This window comes from Carettochelys insculpta, chromosome 3 (genome assembly GCF_033958435.1).
Source record: "Carettochelys insculpta isolate YL-2023 chromosome 3, ASM3395843v1, whole genome shotgun sequence".
Taxonomy (NCBI): Eukaryota; Metazoa; Chordata; order Testudines; family Carettochelyidae; genus Carettochelys; species Carettochelys insculpta.
Genome location: NC_134139.1, coordinates 186550721 through 186575449, shown reverse-complemented (window position 1 = coordinate 186575449; position 24729 = coordinate 186550721). Strand labels below are relative to the sequence as shown.

Sequence of the window (24729 nt, the reverse complement as noted above, 5' to 3'; positions counted from 1 at the left end):
GGGAGCTTTAGGCAGCATCCCAGAAGAAGACCTGGAAGCTCAGTGGCAGGTCCTGCTGCTACTGCTGCTTGTTGTGCCCCAGCCCCCTACCCCAGCCCCTTTTGCCCTGGCCCTGGGCTGTCCATGGCATCATCATCATCAGCTTTTCATATGCTTCAGTGAGCGAATCGATTTGTGGAAGATGCCTGTGCTCTGCTCAGATAGCTTGACTGATTCATCCCTCTCGTACAACGCCTGCTTGCTACTGCTTCGATGCCAAGGGGACTATCCTGCTTGCATGTCCAACCCCTGGCCGACTTTCCTATTGCTTTACCTTTTGGAAAGCTGCCAGAAATGTTAGTATGGCTGAAATTTGACACAGCAATTGCAGCCCGGAGTGCTTTTTCCACCCCATCCCTTTCACCTCTCAGACTGATGTCTTAAGTTAACTTTAAGCTACTTTGTTTGTTTTTCCATTTAAAAAGAAAGGGAAAGTGCAGGTCATTGCAGCTTGCTGGCAATAGGTGCGTTTTCTAATTGGAAAAGACAGCTGTTGGGGCTGGAAAAGCTTTTGTTGCACCATGCACTAGGCTGCTTTCCCACCGCTAATCATTATTTCTCTGAGCTGTATACTTGTTTATGTACACTTTAAAGTTGGGCTGTCAACTAAAGTGTGTTAACACCTGTGATTGTGTTAATTGTTTTAACAGGTTAATTCTGCCCTGCCTTAATTGCAGGTGTTAATATGCATTCTTATACAACATTGATTAAGTTATGCAGCCCTAATTCTTATACACTGTTTATTGGAATAGTATCTGAGTGCCTTCCAATAGTTTGTTAAACAATGTAATTACCATTTATCATATGTCATGCAAATCATCATTAGCCACTTGAGAGTGGGAGACCACTGGTTAAAAGCATGTTTATTTCATAGATAGATAATTCCCTGAACCATATAGAGACTAAGGGCTTGTCTCTGCTACATGGTGGATCAATGTTGCAGTTATCTGTCCACCAGCAGTTCATTAATTGCCTGTGTAAATGCAATAAATTGACCTCTAAGTGCTTGCATGTTGACTCCGGTATTCCAACAAGATGAGAATAGTTGGTGGAGATAATAGGAGAGCATCAGTCATTGATCTTACTTCATAGAAGACATTGGGATAAGTAGATCTAAGTACGTTGATTTCAGCTATGCTATTCATGTACTTGGAGTTGCATATGTTAGATCAGTGGAGAGTGGGGCCTAGCGTGGACCAGGCCTTATTGATGATTCCTGGCACTGGAACTTTTAGATATGTTGAGAGGGATCTAATGTATCAGATATTCAGGTGATATTCACAGGAAATCTGTTGCACACTCGCGACAGAAAATATCGCTGTTGTGTGTGTGGTGCTTTGGTTCTATTAAAATCCCTTGGTGTTTGTGGTGTTTTTTATTTTTTCTCCTCCTCTCCAAACATAGCCAGGCACTTGTCCATCACTGAAGATTACATATGAGCCAAATACACATTTTTAGATGATCAAAACAAAAAGCAGTCAAGTGACACTTCAAAGACTAGCAAAATAGTTTATTAGGTGAGCTTTCGTGGGAATAAACTATTTTGCTAGTCTTTGAAGTGCTACTTGACTGCTTTTTGTTTTGATAGTGTATAGACTAGCACGGCTTCCTCTTTGTTACTATTTTTAGATGATGGTTTTAGTTACTTTTTTCAGTTGGAGGCCTTTAGCTTAATTTCACTTCTGTCTGAAATATTTTGACTGCTTGGCATGGTAACTGGTAGTTTACTTTTTGCCTTTGCCAGTGTTTCTTGTGTGGTCAGTTTCACGGACTTTTCCATTGATAGGGTCTTCTGTTCCACAAAGATGAGAACATATTCCAAAAAAAAAAATAAAACCACAAGAATGAAGGAGAGAGAAATAAATGTACTTGAAAACTACTTTTAATAAGACAGCCCTCACCTGTGGCTCCTCATACTGTAGGCTGCAGCACAGGCAGTGTACTTGTATCAGTTTCCCTTCTGTCTAGCCATATAAAGAGAGTGACCAGTCTTATGATTCTTCTGTCTAAAATACAGTCCCAACACCGGATCTCCAGCTTAGGAAGGTCAGCAGGCTAGTTTTTTTTCTGACTCAGGGAGCTGTCATCAGTACCTCTCCTAGCATTTTCAATTTGTGTTCACAAGCAGCTCTCCTCTTCGTTTTCTCGCTTTTTCCAGGATGTTATCACATGCTCCTTTCTATCTTTCCTTTATTTGGCCCTTGTGCCTTCTTTTGCCTCCAGTTGGGAGGCAGCTAATCAGCCACAGGTGGTCTAAAGCCTGCTCTTTCATAAAGGAATTAAAAGTGGTGTGGCACCTTAAAGGCTAACAGATTTGTTTGGGGAGAAGCTTTTGTGGGTAAAAAACACATGCATCTGACCAAGTAATTTTTATCTACAGAAGCTTATGCCCGAATAAATCCATTAGTCTTTAAGGTGCCACAGCCCTCCTCAAGGTTTTTGCAAGCACAGATCAACCCTTTGAAACTAAAAGCACTTACTCGCCTTGTGACACTTTTTTTCAAAGTTTCTGATTTATGATGTTAAAATGTGCAGACCCAAATATCTCTTCATCTTAACCATAAACCAAATAGATGAAATTGACAGACTTAATCAAATATAAATGTTTTGCATTAATATTTTTCAGCTCAAAGAATTCCTTTTATATGTTCCTTAAATCATTGAGTGATTTACTCCTATCTTCTAATGTCACTATAGGTTTTTTTTTTTTTTTTTTTTTTTGGGTGGGTGTGGGTAATCGTCTCAAATACCTGACTTTCAAGTTTGTCTCAAAGATTTTCGTAGTTCAAAGAGTTGTGTAAGTAAACTGTTCTGTTTCACTATGTCAGTCCATATGTTCTCTCTGTTTTGTTGAAAGGCCAAACTAAATGAAGCAGAAGAAAAGTACAAGGCCATCCAAGATAAGTTAGAGAAGATAAGCGAAGAAGCACAAGCATTGCAGCCCCAGTGTGTGCATTTGAAAGCCGACGTACAAACAAAAAGGATAGCATACAATGAAGCTGAGGTTAGTGGAAAAATGCATTTTATAGCAATAGTGTTCTAAAAACAGGTATGCCGTAGTTCAGATTACTTTGCGGATGTCCCATAGCCTGTGTATGTGGGAGGTCAGGTTTGATGACCACATCAATCCCTGTTATGAAGAAGGCCCCAGTTGTGCGCTTTGCTCTGCCCATGTGGACTCCATGTATTTAGAGGCCCAGTGAAATCCTAGGGATGCAAAGCAAGTGCAGTGTGAGGGAGCTAGCTGCCTGTAAGAGACTTCAACCCTGGAACAGGCTTGCTTAACGAACTGTCTAGATAAACCAGGCACAGAGAGGGAACTGCAAGCAGCTGGTTTGTAATAAGAGAGATGAAGCAGTTGTTTGAGGGAGCAGATTCTAAGCTGTTAGCTTTGAGCTGCACAGCAACAAGCCAAGCTACAGGTTGGTGATCAATAAGAAGTCATTAATAAAATCAACAACAAAAACCCTTAAGGGAAAGAACCTTTATTCTCAGTAGCCTCTGAGGTAAGAGCCTTGCTTTGGGACAGATTTTTGGGATTCTGCATTTTACTTTCCAGTTTTTTCCTGAATAAACCTATATCCCTATAGCAGTGATGAATGGATAAGGAAATGTGTAGAATCACTGTAAAAAGCCTAAAAGTGGCAGAACAAAGGGCAGAGTAGAGATACCACTGCTAAAAGGAGGAGTTCAGGGGTGAGTCACTCATCCACCAACAGCTTCCACCTGAAATGAGTCAGTTGTGGAATCAGGACTATAGTGTGCATATCCCTTTATAACAGTACTAAAGATTGAATAGCTATTGGGGCACCATAAACATAGTTAGAAAAGAAACTCGTAAAATGATTAGTGTGAAATGCAAGCTCTCCTTTCTGTGGTATTTCAAAATGGTAAATTGGGTGACAATGTTTCCCTTCAGAAAAATAGATATTAATTTATTCTTTTGTGAAGACCAAGCACACCAATAGAAATAAGAGTGAATATGTAATTTTCTTGATAGGCACATCATAATCGTTCTAGAACAGAATTAAAACAACTAGAAAAAGATGATGAACAGCTACGGAAGCGAATTGAAGAACTGAAGAATAGGTAAGTGCCCCAAGAGTATTTGTGATGCGAATTTGTGATGTTCAGAGAATGAGCTGTTCAGAATTGGATAAGCCAATATCTCTATTTATTAAATAATCTATCATCAAAGAGAACTTGGTTTTTCACTACAGTATAATTTTTCTTAAAATACAAAAAAGTTAAAGTCTCTCTTATGACTTACATATGCACTCAGGCTACAATTACGCTATAGGGATCTGTTGACAGAATTCTCTGTCTGAAAAGATTTCCTAATAAAACTTCTGTCAGAGTGCGGCCACACACAAAAGCCAACGGGAGAAGCACACTTCTCTGTCGACATAGTAGCTAGATTGCCCAGCCGCACTCTTGAGAAAACAGGCACCAAGAAGCACAGCAGACAGGGCTTCCCGGGGAATGTCCACACAGCTTTTTTGTCAACAGATTCTGTTGAGAAAGGTGTTCTGCCTTGTGGGGGAGAGGCAGAAATCTATTGATGAATGTGCCACTTTCTGTGGAGTTCATGTCAACAGAATATATTTTGTGTGTGGATGCTCTGGGGGTTTTGTCAACAAAATGCCAATTTAGTTGACAAAAGCTTATAGTGTAGACATAGCCTTAGTGAACTGAAGCTGAGTTAAAATTGTTACTCTCTAGATGTTATACTTCTGAGTTACTTGTCTCAAAAACTGATGCGCCTACATTTTGAGTGTTCATTTAAATATATAAAACTAGGTAACATCTTGTCTTTTGTTTTCAATTGTAATCTTCTGTGAGTCACCCTCTATCCTCCTGTGGCTCTGAACTCTGGCTATGTCCATTGACTATTTTCATCTTCTTGTAGGAGTTAGCTGCTCTTTTCTTACTACTTGCCTTTCATCTTCATTTTGTCATTTGCTAGTCATTTTTTTCCTGCCTTTTGCTCGTAGTTAACATGCTTTCATTGACTGCCTTTCTCATCTAGTAAGATACCTTCAAAGTTCTGTGGTCCAACTTTGCATCTCCAAATTTTTGAGTTTTTCCTTCAGCCTCCATCCTGTGCTGAAATTGCCTTTGAAACTCAACTGTGGTGTCTAGCTTCCTCTCTAGACCTTGGGTCTTCTCTTCCATTAGACCTGTCAGACAGTACTTGATATGAATGAAGCAAAGTTCAGGTATCCTCTGCAGAATAATGGTAATTTTGAAGCTTTATTGTTCATTCCTCATGCTGCTACAAGTGCTGCTTCTGTAGCTGTAATAGCCTTCCCTTCCTAAGGTCCTGTTCCAAAAAGTTGTTTAAACCCAGAACATCACAGTCAAAGTCCCCTGTTTTCAGCTCTGGTGTTTCCTGTGCTGCTTGCTGACATCTTTGCTACTTTGAGAGGCGTGCTGATTGAGAAGCTGTCTACGCTGCTGCGTTTGGTGACAGTGTGGTGATAGCAACTGTGCTGGGAGAATCTTTTTCCAGTGCTCTAGGTAGACCACCTCCATTGGCAGGGTAGCTAAGAGTGCTAGGAGCCTGTTTATATTAGCACTTTACAAATCTGCAACTTGTTGCACTTGGGGGATGTTTTTTCACACCCCTGAGTGAGAAAGCTAAGAGCACAGTAAAGTGGCAGTATAGACAAGCCCTATGGAACACTGAGCCCTAAAGAAGGCACAGCTGTGACCACAGGCTGGTTCTTTCACAACAGACCTCCCATCTACCAGTCTAAAGCATTTTCATCACATTCATTTTTTTTTTCTGTAGCTTGCTTATTTTTAGTAAAATTATTAAGATCCAGATTTTCTGGATCCTCTCACACTTCATTGGGCTCTCCTCAGTAAATGGATGACAGAAGTTCTTGTTTTTATGATTCTGTGTTTCAGATTAAAGTTCTCTAAAGCTCATTGTTTTGATTGCAGACACCAGATAACTGTGTGACATTGACCTCCGGTACTGACTAGTTCTCTCTCCTCGTCATTCAATACTCTATTTTTGACTCTAGCTGCCTGTAGCTGGTTCAGGCTCTTGGAGGGGTCATTGGGTGGCCACTCCGCCCCATTGCCACGGGTACCACACTAACCTCCAAGTCAATAGTTCTTGATTCCCACTTTGCCTCTGGTGGGTGAGAGGTGACAGTTTGTGGGGCTGGCCTTCAGGCAGGCCCTGTGGAAGTCAACCCAAGTCAGGGCCTGGCCAGGGCAGCTGCCATGTGCTCTTGATGTGGCCAGGCCCTAGCTCAGGGCAGGGCAACACAACACCAAGTCTCGGGAGGGCCCCAAGCCCTTGTTCAGGGCAGGACAGTGCACAGACAGTCTCAATTTGGGGAAATTAGCTCAAGTCTGACTGAAGAAGCCCAAGCCTTAACTCAGGGCAGGGCAACAAACAAGCAGTTTCAGGTGGCTCAGGCCCTAGTTCAGGTTGGGATCACCAACACACAGTTTACACAGTACAAGGAGAGCCCAAGACCTACTGCAGGGCACGGCAGTAAACACAGTTCCAGAAGTGCCCAAGCCCTGTTGCAGGGCTGGGCAGCACACAACCAGTTCACTGAAGGCCCAGGTTCTAGTTCAGAGTTGGGCAGCCATCAGCCAAAGGGAGCCCAAGCCCTGGTGTGAGGCAGGGCAGCAAGCAGTTTGCAGAAGGCCCAGGCCCTAACTCAGGGTAGGGTAGCAAAACAACGCAGAGAGCCCCAGCCCTGGTGCAAGGTGGGGTGGCAAAACAACCAGTCTTAGAAAGCCCAGGCCCTGGTGAAGGATGGGGCAACAAACACACAGTTCACAAAAGGCCAGGCCCTAGTTCAGGGTGGGGTGACAAACAAACCCCGTCTTAAAAAGGTCAAGCCTGAGCTCAGGGCAGGGCAGCAAACATGCAATTCAGAGTTCAAGAAGGGCACAGTCACCTAGCCTGTGCTGGCAGCCAGTGGGGAGACTGCCACCCAGGTGGCGGGAGCGGGGGACCCGGGGAACACACACAGGCCCACTCACTCCACTGTGTCCCAGCCCAGGGGACCTGGTTGTAGCAGCACAGTCTGCTGTGCAGGTCATCGGCGAATCCACACTGCAACATACTGACCCATGGACGTTTAATGGTCCTCTTACCCCCTGGGCCACTCTGTCTCCCCTCCCCCTTTCTGTCCCCCAGCGCATACCTGCTGTCCAGTCATTCTCTCAGGGCTCACGGAGTTCCAGGTCCAGCTGGCATAATCCAGGCCTGCACGGCCTGTTGGTTCCGCTGCTTCAGGCTGGTTCCAGGTGCAGGCTGAGGCCGGTACTCGGGTTGGTCCTCAGGGTCCATCTGGTGTTCTGCGGCAGGCAGGTTCTGCTGGGGTCCATAGGGTGTCGGGACCAACAAGGGCCCAGGCGGCCCAATCCAGGCCTCCGCCTCACTCAGGCTGGGAGCACAGAGTTGTCCTCTGGAGGGTCAGCCCAGACTGAGTCCTCAAGCTAGACTTTGAGTCCTGACCCTGTCTCCTGATTTCTGGTTAGGTGACTGGGAGGGGCCAGACTCAGTACAAAATAGCTCCTGGAATGCTTCCTCCCCTTCCAAGTAGTGGGGTGGCCGCTTTGCCCCACTACACTGCCTTTTGAAAGCAGAGAGGTAAGTGTAAAAACTGTTATCCCTGCTTTGTTAATTTTTAGTACAGATATCTAATTTGTTTTGTGATATTCCCATCCCCTCTCAAGGCTTCTGATGACCAGTATGTCATAAGCTTTTGACACGGTATACAACTTCTTTTTTTTTTTATAGATCAATTCTGAGATAGCAACATTAGGTATAGTGCATTTGTCAGACTTGAAAGGAATTGCTGTTACAGGGCTGGAAACAATTACTGGCTGCCATCAAGAGGTTCTTTAGGGTCATAGGCAAAGTGTTGATTTCATGATCAGTCTGTGGCAGAGCTTCCTACAAGTACAGCAGGGCATTAAGAATGCAAAAGGGGAACACTATATTTATTTGGTGCAACCCCACCTTGCAGTGAGGCACAACCTTGCTTTAGCAAATGATTGTGTCATGAGCAAATTGATAACATTTTGTTTTTGTATCATAAGGAACTGGTTATTTGAACAATGCTGGGGAGAATAGGTAGTCCATAATTAGCATTCATTCTTAGACATAAATTCTACAGTGACAAGATGGAACCCTTTGGGATGTCATCTAATCTGCTAAGGATACATTGTCAGCCTTTTTCTCCCACCCTGGATCCCCTTTACTGGGTCTTGCGGGACTAGGCTAACAAACCTCCTACAGCCAAGTTTACGGGCAAGACCACATCCAGCTGCATAACAAAACAGACATTGAGATCAGCTCTGGGATGGCTCAACTTGTGGGACTTGTCACGGCACCAGATGTTTGCCTTCCTTAGAGTAGAAACCCAAAATTATATGAAAATGGCTTCCTCAGTGTGGTGAGAGGTAGGTAGAACTTCCTGTCTCCCCAGTTAGAAATTACATAAACTGGATTATATTACAAATGAGGTAAGTTTATTAACTATAAAAAGTAGATTGTAAGTGGTTAAAATCAGTTACAAATCAATTTTATTGGAGTACAGGCTAACATGGCTACCTCTCTGCTACCAGTTACAAATAATAATTTCTCACCCTAGATATTATTTCAGATATTTTTTTTTCCTCATGCCAGAGGTATCTTGCTAGCCTGGATCCAGCAGTTCTCTCCCTGTTCCCGCTCAGTTTGAGATCTTTGTTTATAGGTGTTGTCAAATATCATCTGTCTGGATGGGGAGGAGAAGCAAACTGAAGACCTTGATTGTTCTTTTCACTCCACCTCATAATTCCATAAAGCAGGAATCCTTTGTTTGATTCCCCCACTGCCTCCTGGAAAAGTTCCGAAGTCCAAGATCAGTTTGCCAGATCATCTGACATCTGTGTCCATAAGTCAGTAACAGTATGGTACATTCACAGGAAGGCCAAGTCTTTTCTCATGTTTTAGTCCTCAAAGATGGGCCATCAGCCCTGTCTGGCTTTTTAATTTTTACTGGAAGCATTAGCAGTGGGGAGCTCCCGAAGTAACGTATTTGAAATACAAAAATGATGCATGTATACAAATAGGATAAGCATATTCAGTAAATCTTCCCAATACCTTACTTTATGTAATTTATCTTGCCTAAAGTACATCTTTTGTCATTCATCTTATATAAGCATATTTTCATAAAGAATATGAAGTGTAATGTCACATCTTTCAAGTTATTACACCTCCATATAGAACTGCCTTTTTTTAGTTTATTTTTTTAGTTTATTTTGGAAATATTTAATTTTTGTCTTAGCTAAGGGAAATTCATTATCAGACAGATTGTATGTAGTCATAATCCCAAATGTATCTTGCATTTAATTAGAAAGTATCACATGCAGGCAAAAAGACAGGCTTTTCTGCTGTTTGAATAACGTTGGATGTGCTTACTTAATAAATACTGTTAAATGCTAAAATGTGGGACACCTCCACATTAGTCGCTGATAGTGGGCCACATCCTCCTTGACTTAACTGACCACCTCATCTCTGGCCTTCCTCTTCATTGGGACTCCCTCGTTTTTATGAGCCTGTGTAATTAGATGGTCTGGAATCTCCACTACATTGCATCTGATGAAGCAGGTCTTTGTGCCTGGAAGCTTATACTCCAAAATTCTTGGCTTCTCCCCCTGCCCTGACCTTTGCACCTCTACTCTCTGATTTGCTCACCTTGATGACTTTTTTTTCTGATTTGTCCACCTTGATTGCTGTTTTTGGTTCTCTGTGCCTTAAATATTGAGTCTGTTCTGTTATGGCTATGGCCTGAAGAAGTGGGTCTGTCCCACGAAAGCTCACCTAATAAATTATTTTGCTAGTCTTTAAAGTGCTACTGGACTGGTTTTTTGTTCCAAAATATCCATTTGTCCATAAGGTGCCCCAGGACTTCTCGTTTTTTCGGATACAGACTAGCATGGCTACCTCTCTGATATAGTTTTAGTAATTTTGTTCTTTTCAAGCCCTATATTTTTTGTAACTTCTAAACATTGAATTGGGGTCTCTGTACTGTTACAGTGCTGATCAAGTTTCAGAGTCTGAAAAGTTGGAACGACAGAAAAAAATTGCCCATTTGAAAGAGCAGTTGAAAATGGTCCGTGATCAAGAGGATATGATGGTTCAAGAAATGGAACAGTTTCAACAGGCTATCTACAAATGCAAGGAAGAACATGCTAGACTAAAGTAAGTTTAACTTTGTATTTAATTGTCTAAGTGGCAATAGGTTTGGCTTCATCACTTCTGTTTCAGAGTATTCCATGCAACCCTAGACTTAATTTAGTTTTTAGTCCTAATTCTCCCAAAGCACCTTTATGATTTGGTACTTTTGTCCATCATCCATAGTTAGACTCAATTTGAAAATTCTGAGAACAAAATACATGGTATGCTGACATTAAAGGTAAAATGTAGTACTAAAATTAAAATCTGATTTACTCCAAGACAGGGTATGTGAAAACCAGTGTATTTGAAAAAAAATCATTTTTTTTAAAACCTAATTTTAAATCATGACATTGTTTAAGGCTTGCACTTACCATAATTTACTAAAATCCTGTAGTTTCATTCAAAAAAGGGAAACTACAATGTTGCTGCTTATGTTTTAGCGAAAGGCAAACCATTGAATGGGGGGAAGTTTACTGGCATGCTTAAACCACCGTGTGTGTGTGTGTGTGTGTGTGTGTGTGTGTGCGCGCGCTTTAGTTTATACTTAAATTCAGTTCAGTGACCAGTTCTTTCAGAGAAATCAAGTTAGAGTGGAAAATGCAAGAAAACTCATTTTCCTCTTCCTGCTTATGAAAAAAGGATGTAACAGGATATGGTCAACTAGTTCTAAAATCTTGGTGGACAATGGTGATGGGAGACAATCAGTTCTGTTCTTTGTATGTAATATTTTTGTTTTACACATCAGTTTTAAAAGTAAAACAGATTTTAATAAACATTTTAAAACTCTTTTAGGACACCTGGCATACTTGTATTTAAAAAGTTTTAAAAATTCTAATTTTGTATGTTTTAATGTAATTTTAAGTTTCCGTCTAGATCAATGGTTCCCAAACTCTTCAGCATCAGGCCCCTCTTTTGATTTTCGAGTAACCCTCACCCCCCCACTTCTTTACCATCATCCAATCCCTCTTTTAACAAAACATTCAATTCAGAATTTAAAATAACACAAAAACTTGATATAAAAATGTTATTAAAGATAAGCACAAATTATTTTTCTTGGCCCCTTCTGGGTGCCTGGTGTAGCCCCAGCTGACCAGCTGCCTGAGCCGCATGCCAGCCGCCAGAGCTGACCATGTCAGTCACCTGCATCCCTGAGATCTGCACTGCCAGAGCTGCCCACCTGAGCCTCATGCTGCCAAGGGCCGGCCAGCCTCCCACCCCCCGGCCAGCCGCCTGACCACTTGCTAGTGGCCTGAGCCCTGCACTGCTGGGACCAGGTGCTTGTCTACAGCTGTCTGTCCCAGCCACAGCCCAGCTGCCTGAGCTGCCCACCCAAGCCCCATGCTACCAGGGCCAGCCTCCCTCCTGCTATCCCAAGCTGCCTAAGCCCCACATTGCTGGGGCTTGCCAGCCTGAGATACCTGAGCACCGTACTGCTGGGGCCAGCTGCCAGCCCAAGCCTCCTGAACCCTGTGGTGCTAGTGCCAGCTGCCTAAGTACTGCGAGTCCCACAAGCTGGCCGCCTGAGCCCCGTAAGCCTCATGAGCTGCCCACCTGAGCCCCTCCCATCCCACAAAGGCACGCACCACCAGTCCCCCACTCTTACCCTGCCCCCATCCCTCTTGCCTGAGCCAGGTATCCCCAGACTCCAATGTAATCCCATCCTCCTCCTCCTCCTCCTCCTCTCACCACCGCTGCCCCCCATCCGCCCACCCACACTCACTTTTGCAGGAGGCAGCTAGCTCCACATAGGCCTTCAGCTGCCTGCTTTTTACAGCAGCTGTACCAGCTTACCCATGTAAAATGGCAGGGGCTGAGAGCCAGAAGCAAAGTCTGGCTTTTTCTTCAGGTGGGTGGAATGACTAGGGAGGAGCTGGATCACCTCATGCCCCCTCCCCCCACATCCCTGAATTTCTTCATGTCCCGCAGTTTGACACAAATAAGAGAATAGAATAGTAAGAAATAACTGCACCATTCACTATTTTTAATATAAAATATAAAACTGACTCTCAACAAAATCATGTTAAGCGATATCATTTCTTAAATAAATGCATATAGACAGACTTACCTTCCAGGTTAGCAAAAAGAAACACCAAATTTATTGTTTAGTATAAGTTGTTAATTAAGTGTTTTAATTGTTACCAGCAAATTAAATTCAAGCTTTCTTAAGGAAAGTAAGAAAAGTACAGTTGTAAAACAAGATTAAAACATGTTTAAAATACTTCCGGATTTAAATTATCATAACATCAATCTTATTTTAAATCAGCCTACTCTGATCTGAGACCTGTATGTTTGCCTCACAAAAGAGACTAAGACATTTTAAATAATGAGCATGCTTGACTGAATTTTCAGAAGTAATTTTTTTTGTATTCTGTGCAAACCATTGGTTTGGTAATAGTTTTGTAAAATATCGCATTCTGCTAATGGAGATTTTATCCCAGGTTAATTTGATGAACTCAGTTTTAAGTTGTTTTTGTGTTTTGCATTTGTCAATGGAGATAACAGACTTCAAAGAATTAATGATAAATATTGTTTCTCTGAACAGTAGAAATGTACAGTAATTTGTAAAATACAAATATCTAACTTTTTCACTGAGTGCTGTAAAATTGAGTGTTTGTATGTGTTTAGCTAATTTTAATGAATAATATCAACTTACATATCATACATGTTAATGTTTTTTCTGAAGGTCTACAAATTACTATAAAGGATATGAAAAGAGAGCCTTCCACCCCCACCTGCCATTTAGTCTGCTGTGTACCCTTGCACTTGTGTGTAATCACCTTTCCTGTTCACCTGTCTTTCGCACAGCAATAGGAAGAGGAATATTTTTTTAAAATAATCTGGTTTGGCAGGAGGGCTTCAAGGCAGATAATGGTGGTTGTGCCTCTGTAATATAATAGGGAATTTGGTGTATGTTGTTTGTTCTTGTTATAGTAATCCTGTTAATCATGCTTAATTTCTGCTATCTTATTTGAAAGTTCAATTAAAACTGTTTCTTATTGTTGTGTGTATCTAGATGAACATTTCTGGAAGCTATGGGAGTTCGAATTAACTTCTTAAAATTATTTTGAGTTGAATTATACAGTAAATCCTAGAGATACTCACAACCAAGTTGCATGTGTCTCAGGTTAATGTGACTGCTACCCCAGCAGGAAACTGCTGTTATGGCAACAAGAAAATTTGACCCTACTAAATTTGACAACAGATGAGTTGTTCTGTTAAGTAAAGTCTGTAAATTTATTACAGAATGTTTCAGTAGTCTTTCATTTTCTCAGGAGAGAAGAACTTGATGTGAAACAAGCATTGGATTACAATCAAAGACAGCTGAGGGAACTGACAGACAGTAAAACAAATAGATTGAAACGATTTGGACAACATGTGCCAGTCCTTCTGGAAGCGATTGAAGATGCGTGCAGAAAAAGACAGTTTAAGCATAAGCCTGTTGGACCTCTAGGTAAGAGAGCCCTTGGATAAGGAAACACAGAAAGATTGTCTCTGTAGAGTCCCACTGTAAATAGTCACAGAAACACACTGAACCTTTTTGAAAAGGACGTGTCTCTTAGTGAGCATGATGTCCAGTTTTCTTAAGGTGTGCAAGTTCTAGATCGAATGTATAAACACCGTGACTCACTAACGTTTCTTGTAGTTTTGCTGTTGTATTGGATTCTTGCTGTCTTAGGGTCACCCCAGTCCTTGCTGAAGATAGCAATTATTTTTAAAAAATTATGTTGTTCCCCTCTATTCTGCATATAGGTCTTCATACCATACATATCACCCTAATATCATCTGAGAATCTTGTAGTACTGCATTTAACAACATATAACGTGTCGTTTCTTTGTTCTAATTCCCTTTCTGGAGGGAGATGCATATACAATGTTTTTGGTTTTTTGTAATGTCATTTTAAAATTTTTAATATAACTATAGCTGTTACTATGTGCTTTAGGAAAGACGGGGTCAAAGAAATGTGGTTTGCATTTGAAGTAGACCATTGGGAGGTTTCTGATTAGTCCTTTGGTTTTGGAGGATTTCATGCCATATTCCCAAGGTGGCACATAGAGAAAGTTCTGTCTCTTTCACAGACAAGCCTTTTCTTTTGTTATGAGTTACCTTATGCTGAGGAGCAAGGTTTGTAGACCATCCTGGAGCTTTAGACTATCTCTTAGGTGTCTTGGCTATGTGTCATGAGTGCTCTGAAGAGAGAGATTGAGACCTTGATGTTGTTCTGTGGTATGGCTTTGTAAAGAGCAGAGGACAGGTTCTTTGCCAAAGGATAAACGGACACAGAGCAGACATCAAGAAACTCAATACACATAATCCAGTCAATGAACAATTCAATGGAGTGGGCCATTCTGTTAAAGACTTGAGAATTTGTGTCCTGGAGAAAAAATAATTTAGAAACAGTTTAGAGCGAGAAACCTGACAAAGCGGGTCTTTGCCCACGAAACCTTATGTTCCAAAATATGTTAGTCTGTAAGGTGCCACAGGACTTCTAGTTGTTTTTGAAGGTACAGACTAACTTGGCTACCTCTCTGAAATTTGTGAGTTGGAATTCATATTCAAATTTGACACTAACACATGGTATGAACAGAGACACCAATAACCTCACACATTACAAGGACTGCTTCCCTTCCCTTGATGCTCCTAATTAGCTCAGGCAGAATGATTTAAAAAACCCCCCTTCCCCCCCTCCCCGCAGCTCTCATCTCCCTCCTATGTATTTGATTTGTCAGTTTTTATTGCAATTTTTTTGGTCCTCTGTACTTATAAATGTCAGTCTGTATTGGAAATGAGATTTGATCTGAAGAAGTGGGTCTGTCCCACAAAAGCTCAAAATCGAATGTCATTTTGTTAGTCTTTAAAGTGCTACATTTTCTCTGTTTTGCTTTATCTGAATCGAGTTGTCTTTGCCCCTCTGGGTTCTAGGACTCCAGGAAGCAGTCATTAATGGTGTATAGATATTTTCTTTCTGCATCCCTTCCTGAGGTTATGTGCAATGCTGTCTATGAATACTTGAAATCCATTGTTATTGAGTTTTCTGTTCTGTATCTTATTTAATCTCCCTTTGTATGTCACAGTCCCAGTGGCCCTCCTGGTTAGGTGGCCAATAGTATACTCCTACTGCAGTATTCTTATTTAAGTTTGGAATTTCTGGCCCTGGTGATTTTAAAGTACAGTTGGATTCATTTAAGATCTTTATTCTCTTTGACTCTGCTTTCCTCCCACTCCCCACACAATGGCCGCACCCTCACCAGCACAAGTTACTCTGTCATTCCTTTATTTTGTTCCCTAGTACTGCTGTGTCTCCTAGATTTTCACCAGGTTTGGTGGTGCCTTTTTAATATCAATGTCCTCATTGATTACTAGGTACTGTAGTTCATCTAAGTATTTAGACTTCAAGCATGTGTGTAGAAGCACTTAGAAAAAAATTGTCAATATTTAGTTGCCTGTCTGTGATGTCATTTAATCATAGAATCATAGAACAACAGAGTTGGAAGAGACCTAAAAAAGCCATTGAGTCCAGCCCCCTGCTCTAAGCAGGGCCAAACCCATCAGATCAGCCCAGCCAGGGCTTTGTCAAGGCAAGGCATTAACACCTCCAGGGATGGAGACTCCACCTCTTCCCTTGGTAGACCAGTCCAATGCTTCACCACCCTCCTAGTGAAGAAGTTTTTCCTAATGTTCAACCTGGACCTTTCCAACCGCAACCTGAGACCATTGTTCCGTGTTCTGCCATCTGTGACCACTGTGAACAGCGTCTCTCCAGCCTCTTTGCAGCCTCCCTTCAGTAAGCTGAAGGCTATCGTTTTCCCTCAGTCTTCTCTGTTGCAGACTAACCAGTCCCAATTCCCTTAACCTTTCTTCATAAGTCATATGCTCCAGCCCCCTAATTATTTTGTTCGCCCTCCGCTGGACCCTCTCCAGTGTATCCACATCCTTCCTATAATTGGGGGCCCAGAACTGGACACAGTACTCCAGATCCGGCCTCACCAAAGCCGAATAAAGAGGAATAATCACTTCTCTGGATCTACTGGCAGCGCTCCTCTTGATGCAACTTAATATGCCATTAGCTTTCTTGGCTACAACAGCACACTGTTGACTCATGTCTAGCTTCTCATCCACTACAACTCCCAGGTCCTTTTCTGCAAAACTACTACCAAGCCAGTCGGACCCCAGCCTGTTACAATGCTTGGGATTCTTCCATCCCAAGTCCAGGACTCTGCACTTGTCCTTATTGAACCTCATCAGGCACTTTATTTGATTGTTTCTCTTCAGTTTTTACTTGTGTTTTATATCATATTAAAAGATGTCTAGCGTTGTGTGGGGCCTTCAGGGCAGGGCTCTGGTGTGTATGGAGATTGCAAGGAGTCATGGCAGGGGCTTGGGATGGTTCGGGGGAGGGATTAGGATATGGGGTTGGAGGTGTGTGTGGGGGTGCTGGAGTCTGAGTTGTGGCAAGAGGGGAGCCAGGAGCAGGGCATACAGGAGTCTGGGCAGGGGGTGGGGGGTGTTGGGCATCTCAGGGCAGGGCTGGGGGTGCAGGAATTATGGCAGAGGGTTGGGAGGCATTGGGGGGGTTCAGGGTAGAGTTGAGGATGCAGGAGTCAGGGTTCCCCAACCTATCCAGGGTTTGGGAGGTATGACGGGGGTCTCCCCAGGGTGGGGAGTGATACTTGGCTGGTGGCTGCTGCCAGGGCTGGAGCACTTGCTGCCCTCCTGTGATCATTCTGAAGTATAACTGTCCCTGATATCAGAGCCCTCTTTCCATTTGATGAGAAACAATCTGATTCCAGATATGTCCTATTATCCTAGAACAACCAAACCCTTGTCTTGCTTTGTTAGAAGAGGTAACTGCATACCAAATTTGCTGGTGCTAGCTCTTACTGTTTAGGAGGAGTTCTGAAATCCATAGCCTCGTGGACAGATACACAACTGCTTAATAAATATATAGTAGATTAATTAAGAAGGAGGGGCTAGACACTGAGAGTATCCCTTTTAATAAACCTTCCTCTAAGGATGCATCTGTTCAAACTGTGTGCTTCTCTGCACCTGTTAGTATTCTCCAGCTTTTAACTTAAAAATTTTTCTAAGATTTGTTTAACTTTACATTACAGCAGTCTGATTCTCTTTCTGTATAGCCTCTTCCTTTCCTAGTAGGTTTCCTGCTTCCTAATAAATCTAAATCCCTCCTCTAAACACTATAATTTTCCACAAATTTATCTCTTGTAGTTCTAGCTTTCTGATTGGTGCTGCTCATGGAAATGGAACATTTAAGAGAATACTACTGTGGAGCACTCATGGAGTTAGCCATGAAGTGTGTCCAGAGATTTCAGAGGAAAGGATCCAACCTCTATGAAAATCTCCTTCTCAAAAATTTGTGAGAAGATAAACTTGCATAAAGAGAGAGAATCCATTTATATTTACATTATTACTTAGAAAAAGCTAACTTGCGCTGTAAAAATTATGTATGTTCTCAAATGTTAGATTTTTTTAAAAACTAAAATAAAGAATAAGGTAGTTACATTTTAATTGCATTTTCATATCAAAATACATTTGACACTGTACCTTGATGTCTTTCCTTTTGTCTATATTTAGGTGCTTTCATTTGTCTCAAAGATGCTGAACTAACCTTGGCTGTTGAAACTTGTTTAAAAAGCCTTCTGCAGGCATTTTGCTGTGATAATCATCAAGATGAGAGAACACTTCAGACACTTATGTCAAAGTTCTATCCATCTGGACATCGGCCCCAAATAATTGTCAGCAGGTTTCGAAATGATATTTATGATGTTAGACACAGGTGAGCTCCAAGTTTTGAATAAAATTGCTGCTTCATGATCTTGACCCAAATAGCTTAATAGTAACTCCAATATAGAAAGAATTTTCTAAGGTATGGTTAGGTGAATTTGTAAAGCAGGTTGCACTATTTAAATATGTACATTTTCAGTTTTGTTTCTTTTCTCATAGGGCAGTTAACCATCCAAAATTCCCATCAGTCCTTACAGCTTTAGAAATAGATAATGCGGTGGTTGCTAATTGTTTGATTGACATGAGGAGTATAGAAACAATACTGCTAATCAAGGTAGGACATGACTGCCATATTTATTTTTGTTATAACTTTTAATAGGGATTCTTATGCAAATGAGGATTTTGTAATTAAAAAAGGCAACCTAATTGCTTCTTGCTACCCAAGATGCATTAAGGCTAGAACTATATTTACACCATTAGCGTAGTTAGAGTTTATATATCAGAATCTACTTTCTTACCTAGTGTAGTCCAGGGCTCTCCAGGCTCACCCTAATGTCTCTTACTCCATGTGATAACGTAGAGTACAGGCGTTGATGGCCGAGCCCAGAGAGGTCAATTTTTGTTGTATGACAAAATTGAACTCTCGAAGGTTGACCACAGCATGGTCGATATTCCAGTAAGTGTAGATTTACCTATAGAAACCCGGCATTCTTTGGTTGGTTGGAGATGTGTATTCCACTCAGTACAGTCACAAGCGTGCACACAAGTGGGTGCATGACAGCCAGAGAATTTTGCTTAGCAGTACTCGTGGGGTGGACTTCCTGCCTTTTGGTCTGCAGCCCCGTCCATGGCTACATAAAGATGATGCCTCACCCCTGCTTGCTTAAGTCCAGGAAGACTTCAGTGCTGAGCTATTCAACTCCTCCTGGTTCCATCTGAGCTCCTGGATCATCAGGCTTACAGGTGCTGCCAATCGTTAGGCATACATAAGCATTTTCAGCCAGCCCCAATTTATCTCCCTTGATTGGAGCTGGTGTGGCTATAGCTAGCTAGGTGTGTTTGCAGCAGCACTCTGCCACAACCTCCAGCCAAGTGTATTAAAGTAGATGACACTTAAAAAATCATCACGAATGGGCTTGCAGTTTCATGACTCAGTAAGCTTTGGGGTTATATCCTCTGACCAGAGAAATACAGATATAGTACTTATATTTAAGGAAACGGGTGAGGAGGGAGAGAAATTCCAGAAGCTACTGTATGCAACTTAAGTTAACCTAAGGGGTCAAGATATTAGAGTAACTTTTGAAAAAAAGTAAAGGGCAACTGGTAATGTAATTAGGATAAAGTACAACATGATTTTAGAAAAGGTAGATTGTGCTAGACCAGCTTGGTCTGTCTTTGAAAAGATAACTGATTTTTTTTCTAGATTAGATTAGATTTATCACATTTCATTTACCTGTATTTTAATAAAGCATTTATTATAATTCCTCATGGAAAATTTTAATTAAATTGGAGAATTCTTATAGTACCAGAAAAATGATCAATGTTCAAGGAAGTGGTTATATGGGGACTGCAATGGGTCATGCAGAAAGGTTAATAGTATGGCAGATGGAAGGCTGCTAATGGCGTTCCCATGGGTTTTCAGACTTATCTTATGTAAAAGTTTCATTTATGACCTTGGCACAAAAATTGAGACTGTTGATTAAACTTGTGGATGACACAGAGTTTGCCTGATATTGCCAGTATAGAGGAAGGCTGGAATATCACATGAGGAAATTTGAGTGAACTTGGAAATTGGAGTAATAGAAGTGGGATGAAATCTAAAAGTGCGGTATGCAAGGTTAATGACTGATTTAAAAGAATTTTTGCTAGAAGCTGAGGATTTAGCAGTTACAAGCAGGAGGAGGAGAAAGATCTGTGTGCATTGGTAAATTGCAGGATGGCTCTGGGCTGTCAATATGATGCAGTTGTGGAAAAAGGCAAGTAACCCTAAGTGCTCTAGCTGGCTGCCTTCTGAGGGGCTTCCAGGGTCCCCTGCTCCCTGGCTCGGGTATCCCACCCCCTGGCAGGGGTTCCTGTGACTAGGACTGCTGGCGGGGTCCTTGTCACCCATGAAAAATAATGCTGGTATGGCATATGGGCACAAAAAAAGCACTGGATTTGTTCATGTAAGTCCCCAATGTAACCCTAAGAGAAATGGGATGCAAGGTATCCCAGACTTGTCCTAAGCAAAGTTGCATCAGTGTTACTGAAGATGTGAATGTTAAGGTGTTTTGATGTAAACCTTGCAACTTTTGCATGTAGACAATCCCATAGGTTGTGGAGTACTTTTCCAAAGGAAGTAGAAAAAAAGACATCAATTGAGAGATTTAAAATGAAGCTGTATGAAGAACACTGCCAGATGGAAGCAGTAGATAATGTGTATAGTCTATCTTGCATATTAGTCTTTTTATGATCTTAAGTATGTTAGAAGTTTCCGGCAAAATAGATGTAAGTTTACAATGTAATATGGTAGGTCCTGGTAACTCTAAAGCATGGAGTTCTTGTTAGTTTTTATTCGGTATGTAAGAGACTTAAACTTCTTAAAGCTTCAAATATTTTTTTTTTTTTAAATCTTCAATTCTGTTTTCTTATTGTGTTGCAAGCAAGAAATACCAGTCCCAAGGTTCATAGAAGACAGATTTTTGGGTGCTCTAGGGGTCAGGCGCAAGGATGCCATTTCAGCTTGCTAGCCATTGTGAGTACTTTTATAAGATAATACACTGTGTTTTTCAGAGTAACCAAGAGGCTCGTCTAGTAATGCAGAAAAACAGGCCTCCACAAAATTGTAGAGAAGCTTTTACTGCTGAGGGTGATCAAGTGTTTGAACGACGTTATTATTCATCTGATAATACCAGGCCCAAATTCCTAAGTAAAGATGTGGAAGCAGAAATAAGGTCAGTGTTGTGTATTGCTGAAGTGTAATGTTCGTTCTCTCTCTCTCTCTCTCTCTCTCTCTCTCTCTCTCTAAGATGTTAAAAGTAAGGTCTTTTGCTCTTTGTCTTTTACTAGTAGATTGTAAGTTTCAGGAGAGTTTTATAGCATAAATCTTAAAAACAAAAACGCCCTCCCTTTGCATTGTAGAAAAAGGTACTCTTCTTTTTAGTTGACCTTTATGTTCCTATGGGCTTGACTCCTTGACAGTACCTGCTTCACAATTTTTTCTTAATAAAATGAGTCATCTGGATTTATTAAAATCAATTGTATGTTTTCCAGAAGTACAGTATGTTCTTTAGTTCCTTCTTAATTGTTTGGGCTTGTGGCATGTGGATATGGCCCAAAGACGTGGGATTGGCTGTGGCAGCATACTCTGAAAAATTCAGTTATCTACCTTACGTTTGGTACTCTTGGTTAAACAGCAAACTTGAAATGAAGGGTTTCTAAAACACTCTGGAATGGAGTAACACTTAGTTAACTTACCCCTCTCTGTCCCAAGTCAGGATCCTCTCCTGCACCCTCGCCAAGCCCCCATCCCACTCCAGGTGACAGTCCCCTCTTTCACTCAAACTTGCTTCTTGGACCCCACACCCTTTTCTCAGCTCCAGTTCCCTGCCCCAAATTTCCTTCTGCACACAACTTCCATCCCAGACCCTATATCCCCTACATAGAAAAGTGTAGCTCTTGACCACTTAACCAAAATCTTGGAGTGGACCCTCATGAAAAATTATTGCGCACTCCTGCACTAAGGGCTGAACCAAGACTGCTGAATAGCTATCTGATAACCAATTAAGAACTCAATCACCCTAGCCTTCTCTAGAAAGAGTATCAAAATTGTTTTGTGGCCATTGTTCAGCCTGTTTGATAGAATTTGTAGTTGAAGAGCATAGCTTATGATAAATTGTATATTTTAAGTCATTTACAGAAAGAAATTGAAAATAAAATGGCTCAATTGTCAGCATCTCAAGAGTGTTTACATTCCATTGAAAAGGAGATAAGACAGAATGAAGATTATCTTAATCATCATCGCAGAAAACAAAAAGAATTTCAGGTAGAAATATTTAATAGTAGATTCTAGCATACTCCCTTTGTTCCATAAAATGTTCACATTTGTATTTCCTCTATGCAAAATATTATTAAAAATAGGGTTTTCGCTTTTCTAGGCAGACCAATATAAAATACTGTTTTCTAGGGTGCGTATTCCTAATCTTGAATCTAATTTCTTTTTTTTCGAATTTAATCACATTAATTCTTTATGCTTTTTTCAAACATTCTGAAGTTTGCTTTTTGTTTAGCATTTTCATCCTCCAACTGTGTAATAATGTTCTAAGACTTGCTAGGATTATTCATTTTTGAGGTACCTTGCTAACTCCCATTTCTGATGTGAGGAAGCCTTGTCTGTACCTGATGCTGTTTGCTCCTTGACTCTCAAAATCAGAGGCCAGACAAACACCCAGGCTTTTTCAGCTAGTTGTAGGCGTTCTCCAAGAACCTTGCAATGTTGAGCCTTTTATCTGTTGGACATTTTTATATAATTACTAGACCAACAGACTGGGGTTACAAAGGCTACCGACACCCTGTCTCTGCAGGTTCAAGGCATGGAGGCAGGCTGCAGTTTTGGTTTATCAGAGCAGAGGTCCCCACAGTCAGGACTACTGCCTTGCTGCAGTTTGCACCTCTAGGCAAACTCTGGAGACCCCACCTCTGTTGGGTGTCACCAGCACAAGGAGCCCTTGCTTGTTTACTTCCATGAAGTAGCCTTGGAAAGGACTCCCTATGCAGAGGGACTTCTTCAGCAGCCGAGTGGCCTTCCCTGCTGCCGTGGACTTGTTCTCTCATTTCTGGCCAGGGCTGTCTGCTCTCTGGCCTTCCTTGTTCCCTAGCAGGATAAGTGAAACATGCTTCAGGACAGGAAGGAATTCACATAATGTGACAGGTCAGATAATAAGGTAAATGTGAGTGTATATACTGTAAGCAAGGGGGTACAAATAAAAAAAAAAAAAGTGCCACACATACTGGTGCCTAAACTCACTGAATCAAATGCCTCCTTGTCTAATTAAGAACAGCTTGTCCCAAAAGCTGTTTTATAGCTGTCTTCAACCAGGATCACTGAGACCCACTTTTCATGTGACCAAGCCTACTAGCAGCCTATCTTCCCCCATGTGAAGGATGCCAGAGCACCTTTTTTCACCACTAGATATTGTAAGACCAATTTTTTGGTTCTTCACCATTAAAAGACTCTTTACATTTCCTTTTATCTACATTCTCTTAGCTATTGCTTAAATGAGCTGGGCTTATTTTTACCTTTCCTTATGACTCTTTCCAAACAATTTTTTTTTCTTGTTCCAAGTCTGCCTCTTTCAAGTTATAGACTAGCATCTACGGTTCAGTTATATTGGCCTATGGGGGTGAAATTACAAGGTAAACAATTGCCTAGTGTTCGAGTTATGGAAGTATGTGTATATGAAGCGCATGTAAGCAGTTGTGCAATATGAGAGCATGGAACACAAACTATTGCATTTTTTTAAAATATATGTAAGTTTTACTATAATTTTTTTTTTAAATATAATTAGACCTCAGTTTTTTAAAATGCACATAGTTTTCAGGGTCAAGATAGAGCATGATATCGTTGTATGAAGTTTCATGATAAGTTCTATGAAGGTTCCATTGCATCGGAATTTTATAGGACTTTTTCTTAAAATCACTGTCTTCTCTTTGGAATGCCTGCACTTCTGGATCAAAATGTCTTTGTTCTAATATGGATTTTGTGTTACCTGTAGCTTGCTAATAAAGAATTGTTTACTTTTTCAGATCAAAATAAGAAGAATAAACATAGAAATAGCTGATCTTGAGAATGTAGAAGAACACCAGTCAGTAGACATCTCTACATTAGTAAGAACGATTACTGTATTTTTTTAATCATCTTGATATATAATTCTATTTTTTAAATGCTAGTAGTAATTTGTGTTTAGTTAAAGCATGTTGTAAAGAAGGGCATTCAGTCTTGATCTGGAACCAGAATCCATCCTTTCTCTTTATTCCAATAATTAATCACTCTCATTTAAAAATAATAGTAAATATTTTAAAATGGTGCCTCACTTCCACATTGTTTGTCTGGTTCATTTTCCAGCCATTGATTGTTGTTGTTCTTTGGGTGCTAGATTTAAAAAGCCTTTTAGTTCCTAACATTTTCTTTGTATTATAATCATCACCTCTCAATCATATTTGTGATTAAACTAAAAATACTGAGCTCTCCTAGGCCTCAAACTATATAAGAATTTTTCTCTGAGCCTTGAATCATCTTTGTGACACTTTTTTGTACGTGCTCCAAGTTTTCAATAGACTTTTAAAAAAGGTGGACACTAGAATTAAGATAGCATTGCAGTTTTATAAATAAATATGCATTTCTCTTCTGTGGTCTTCCAAGGATCCATTTTAGACTTTCACCTCCTCGCTACCACGTCTCCTGACCAAAGATGAACATCTCACTCTCTGCTGACCAGGGATTTTAAGGCTGCACTACCCCCTTATTTAATACTGTGATGTCCCCAGTAAGCCAGACTGTCTAGAAGGCCTAAATGTATGTTAGAAAGCTAACCAGGTGTCACTCCCCACTCCCATCTACAGGTTTGATAAATTTTAGTCCTGCAGAACCACAGCTGGGTTTTCCCTGTGATTACAAGTTTGTTTATCCCAGAACCAAGCCTGGACAGATCACCTACTTGTTTATATAGCTTGGGACTTTGATCTGAGCCTTCTCTATCGGGTATTTG

General features: G+C 41.0%; 1 protein-coding gene across 9 annotated transcripts in view; it reads left to right on the top strand.

Annotated features, from left to right (window-relative positions):
* The window catches only part of SMC6 (structural maintenance of chromosomes 6), an 83180-nt gene that overhangs the window by 16328 nt on the left and 42123 nt on the right, over positions 1-24729 (top strand). For all 9 annotated transcript variants that reach the window (XR_012645126.1, XR_012645125.1, XM_074991292.1 and 6 more), the window contains exons 11-19: positions 2897-3043; positions 4040-4128; positions 10103-10267; positions 13516-13694; positions 17834-18035; positions 18203-18317; positions 20756-20916; positions 21872-22007; positions 23768-23848. Coding sequence is in view for 7 of the 9 variants with exons in the window: in XM_074991292.1 (XP_074847393.1) it covers positions 2897-3043; positions 4040-4128; positions 10103-10267; positions 13516-13694; positions 17834-18035; positions 18203-18317; positions 20756-20916; positions 21872-22007; positions 23768-23848 (1275 nt within the window). In the remaining 2 variants the exon portion in view is untranslated. The remainder of the gene's footprint in view (positions 1-2896; positions 3044-4039; positions 4129-10102; positions 10268-13515; positions 13695-17833; positions 18036-18202; positions 18318-20755; positions 20917-21871; positions 22008-23767; positions 23849-24729) is intronic.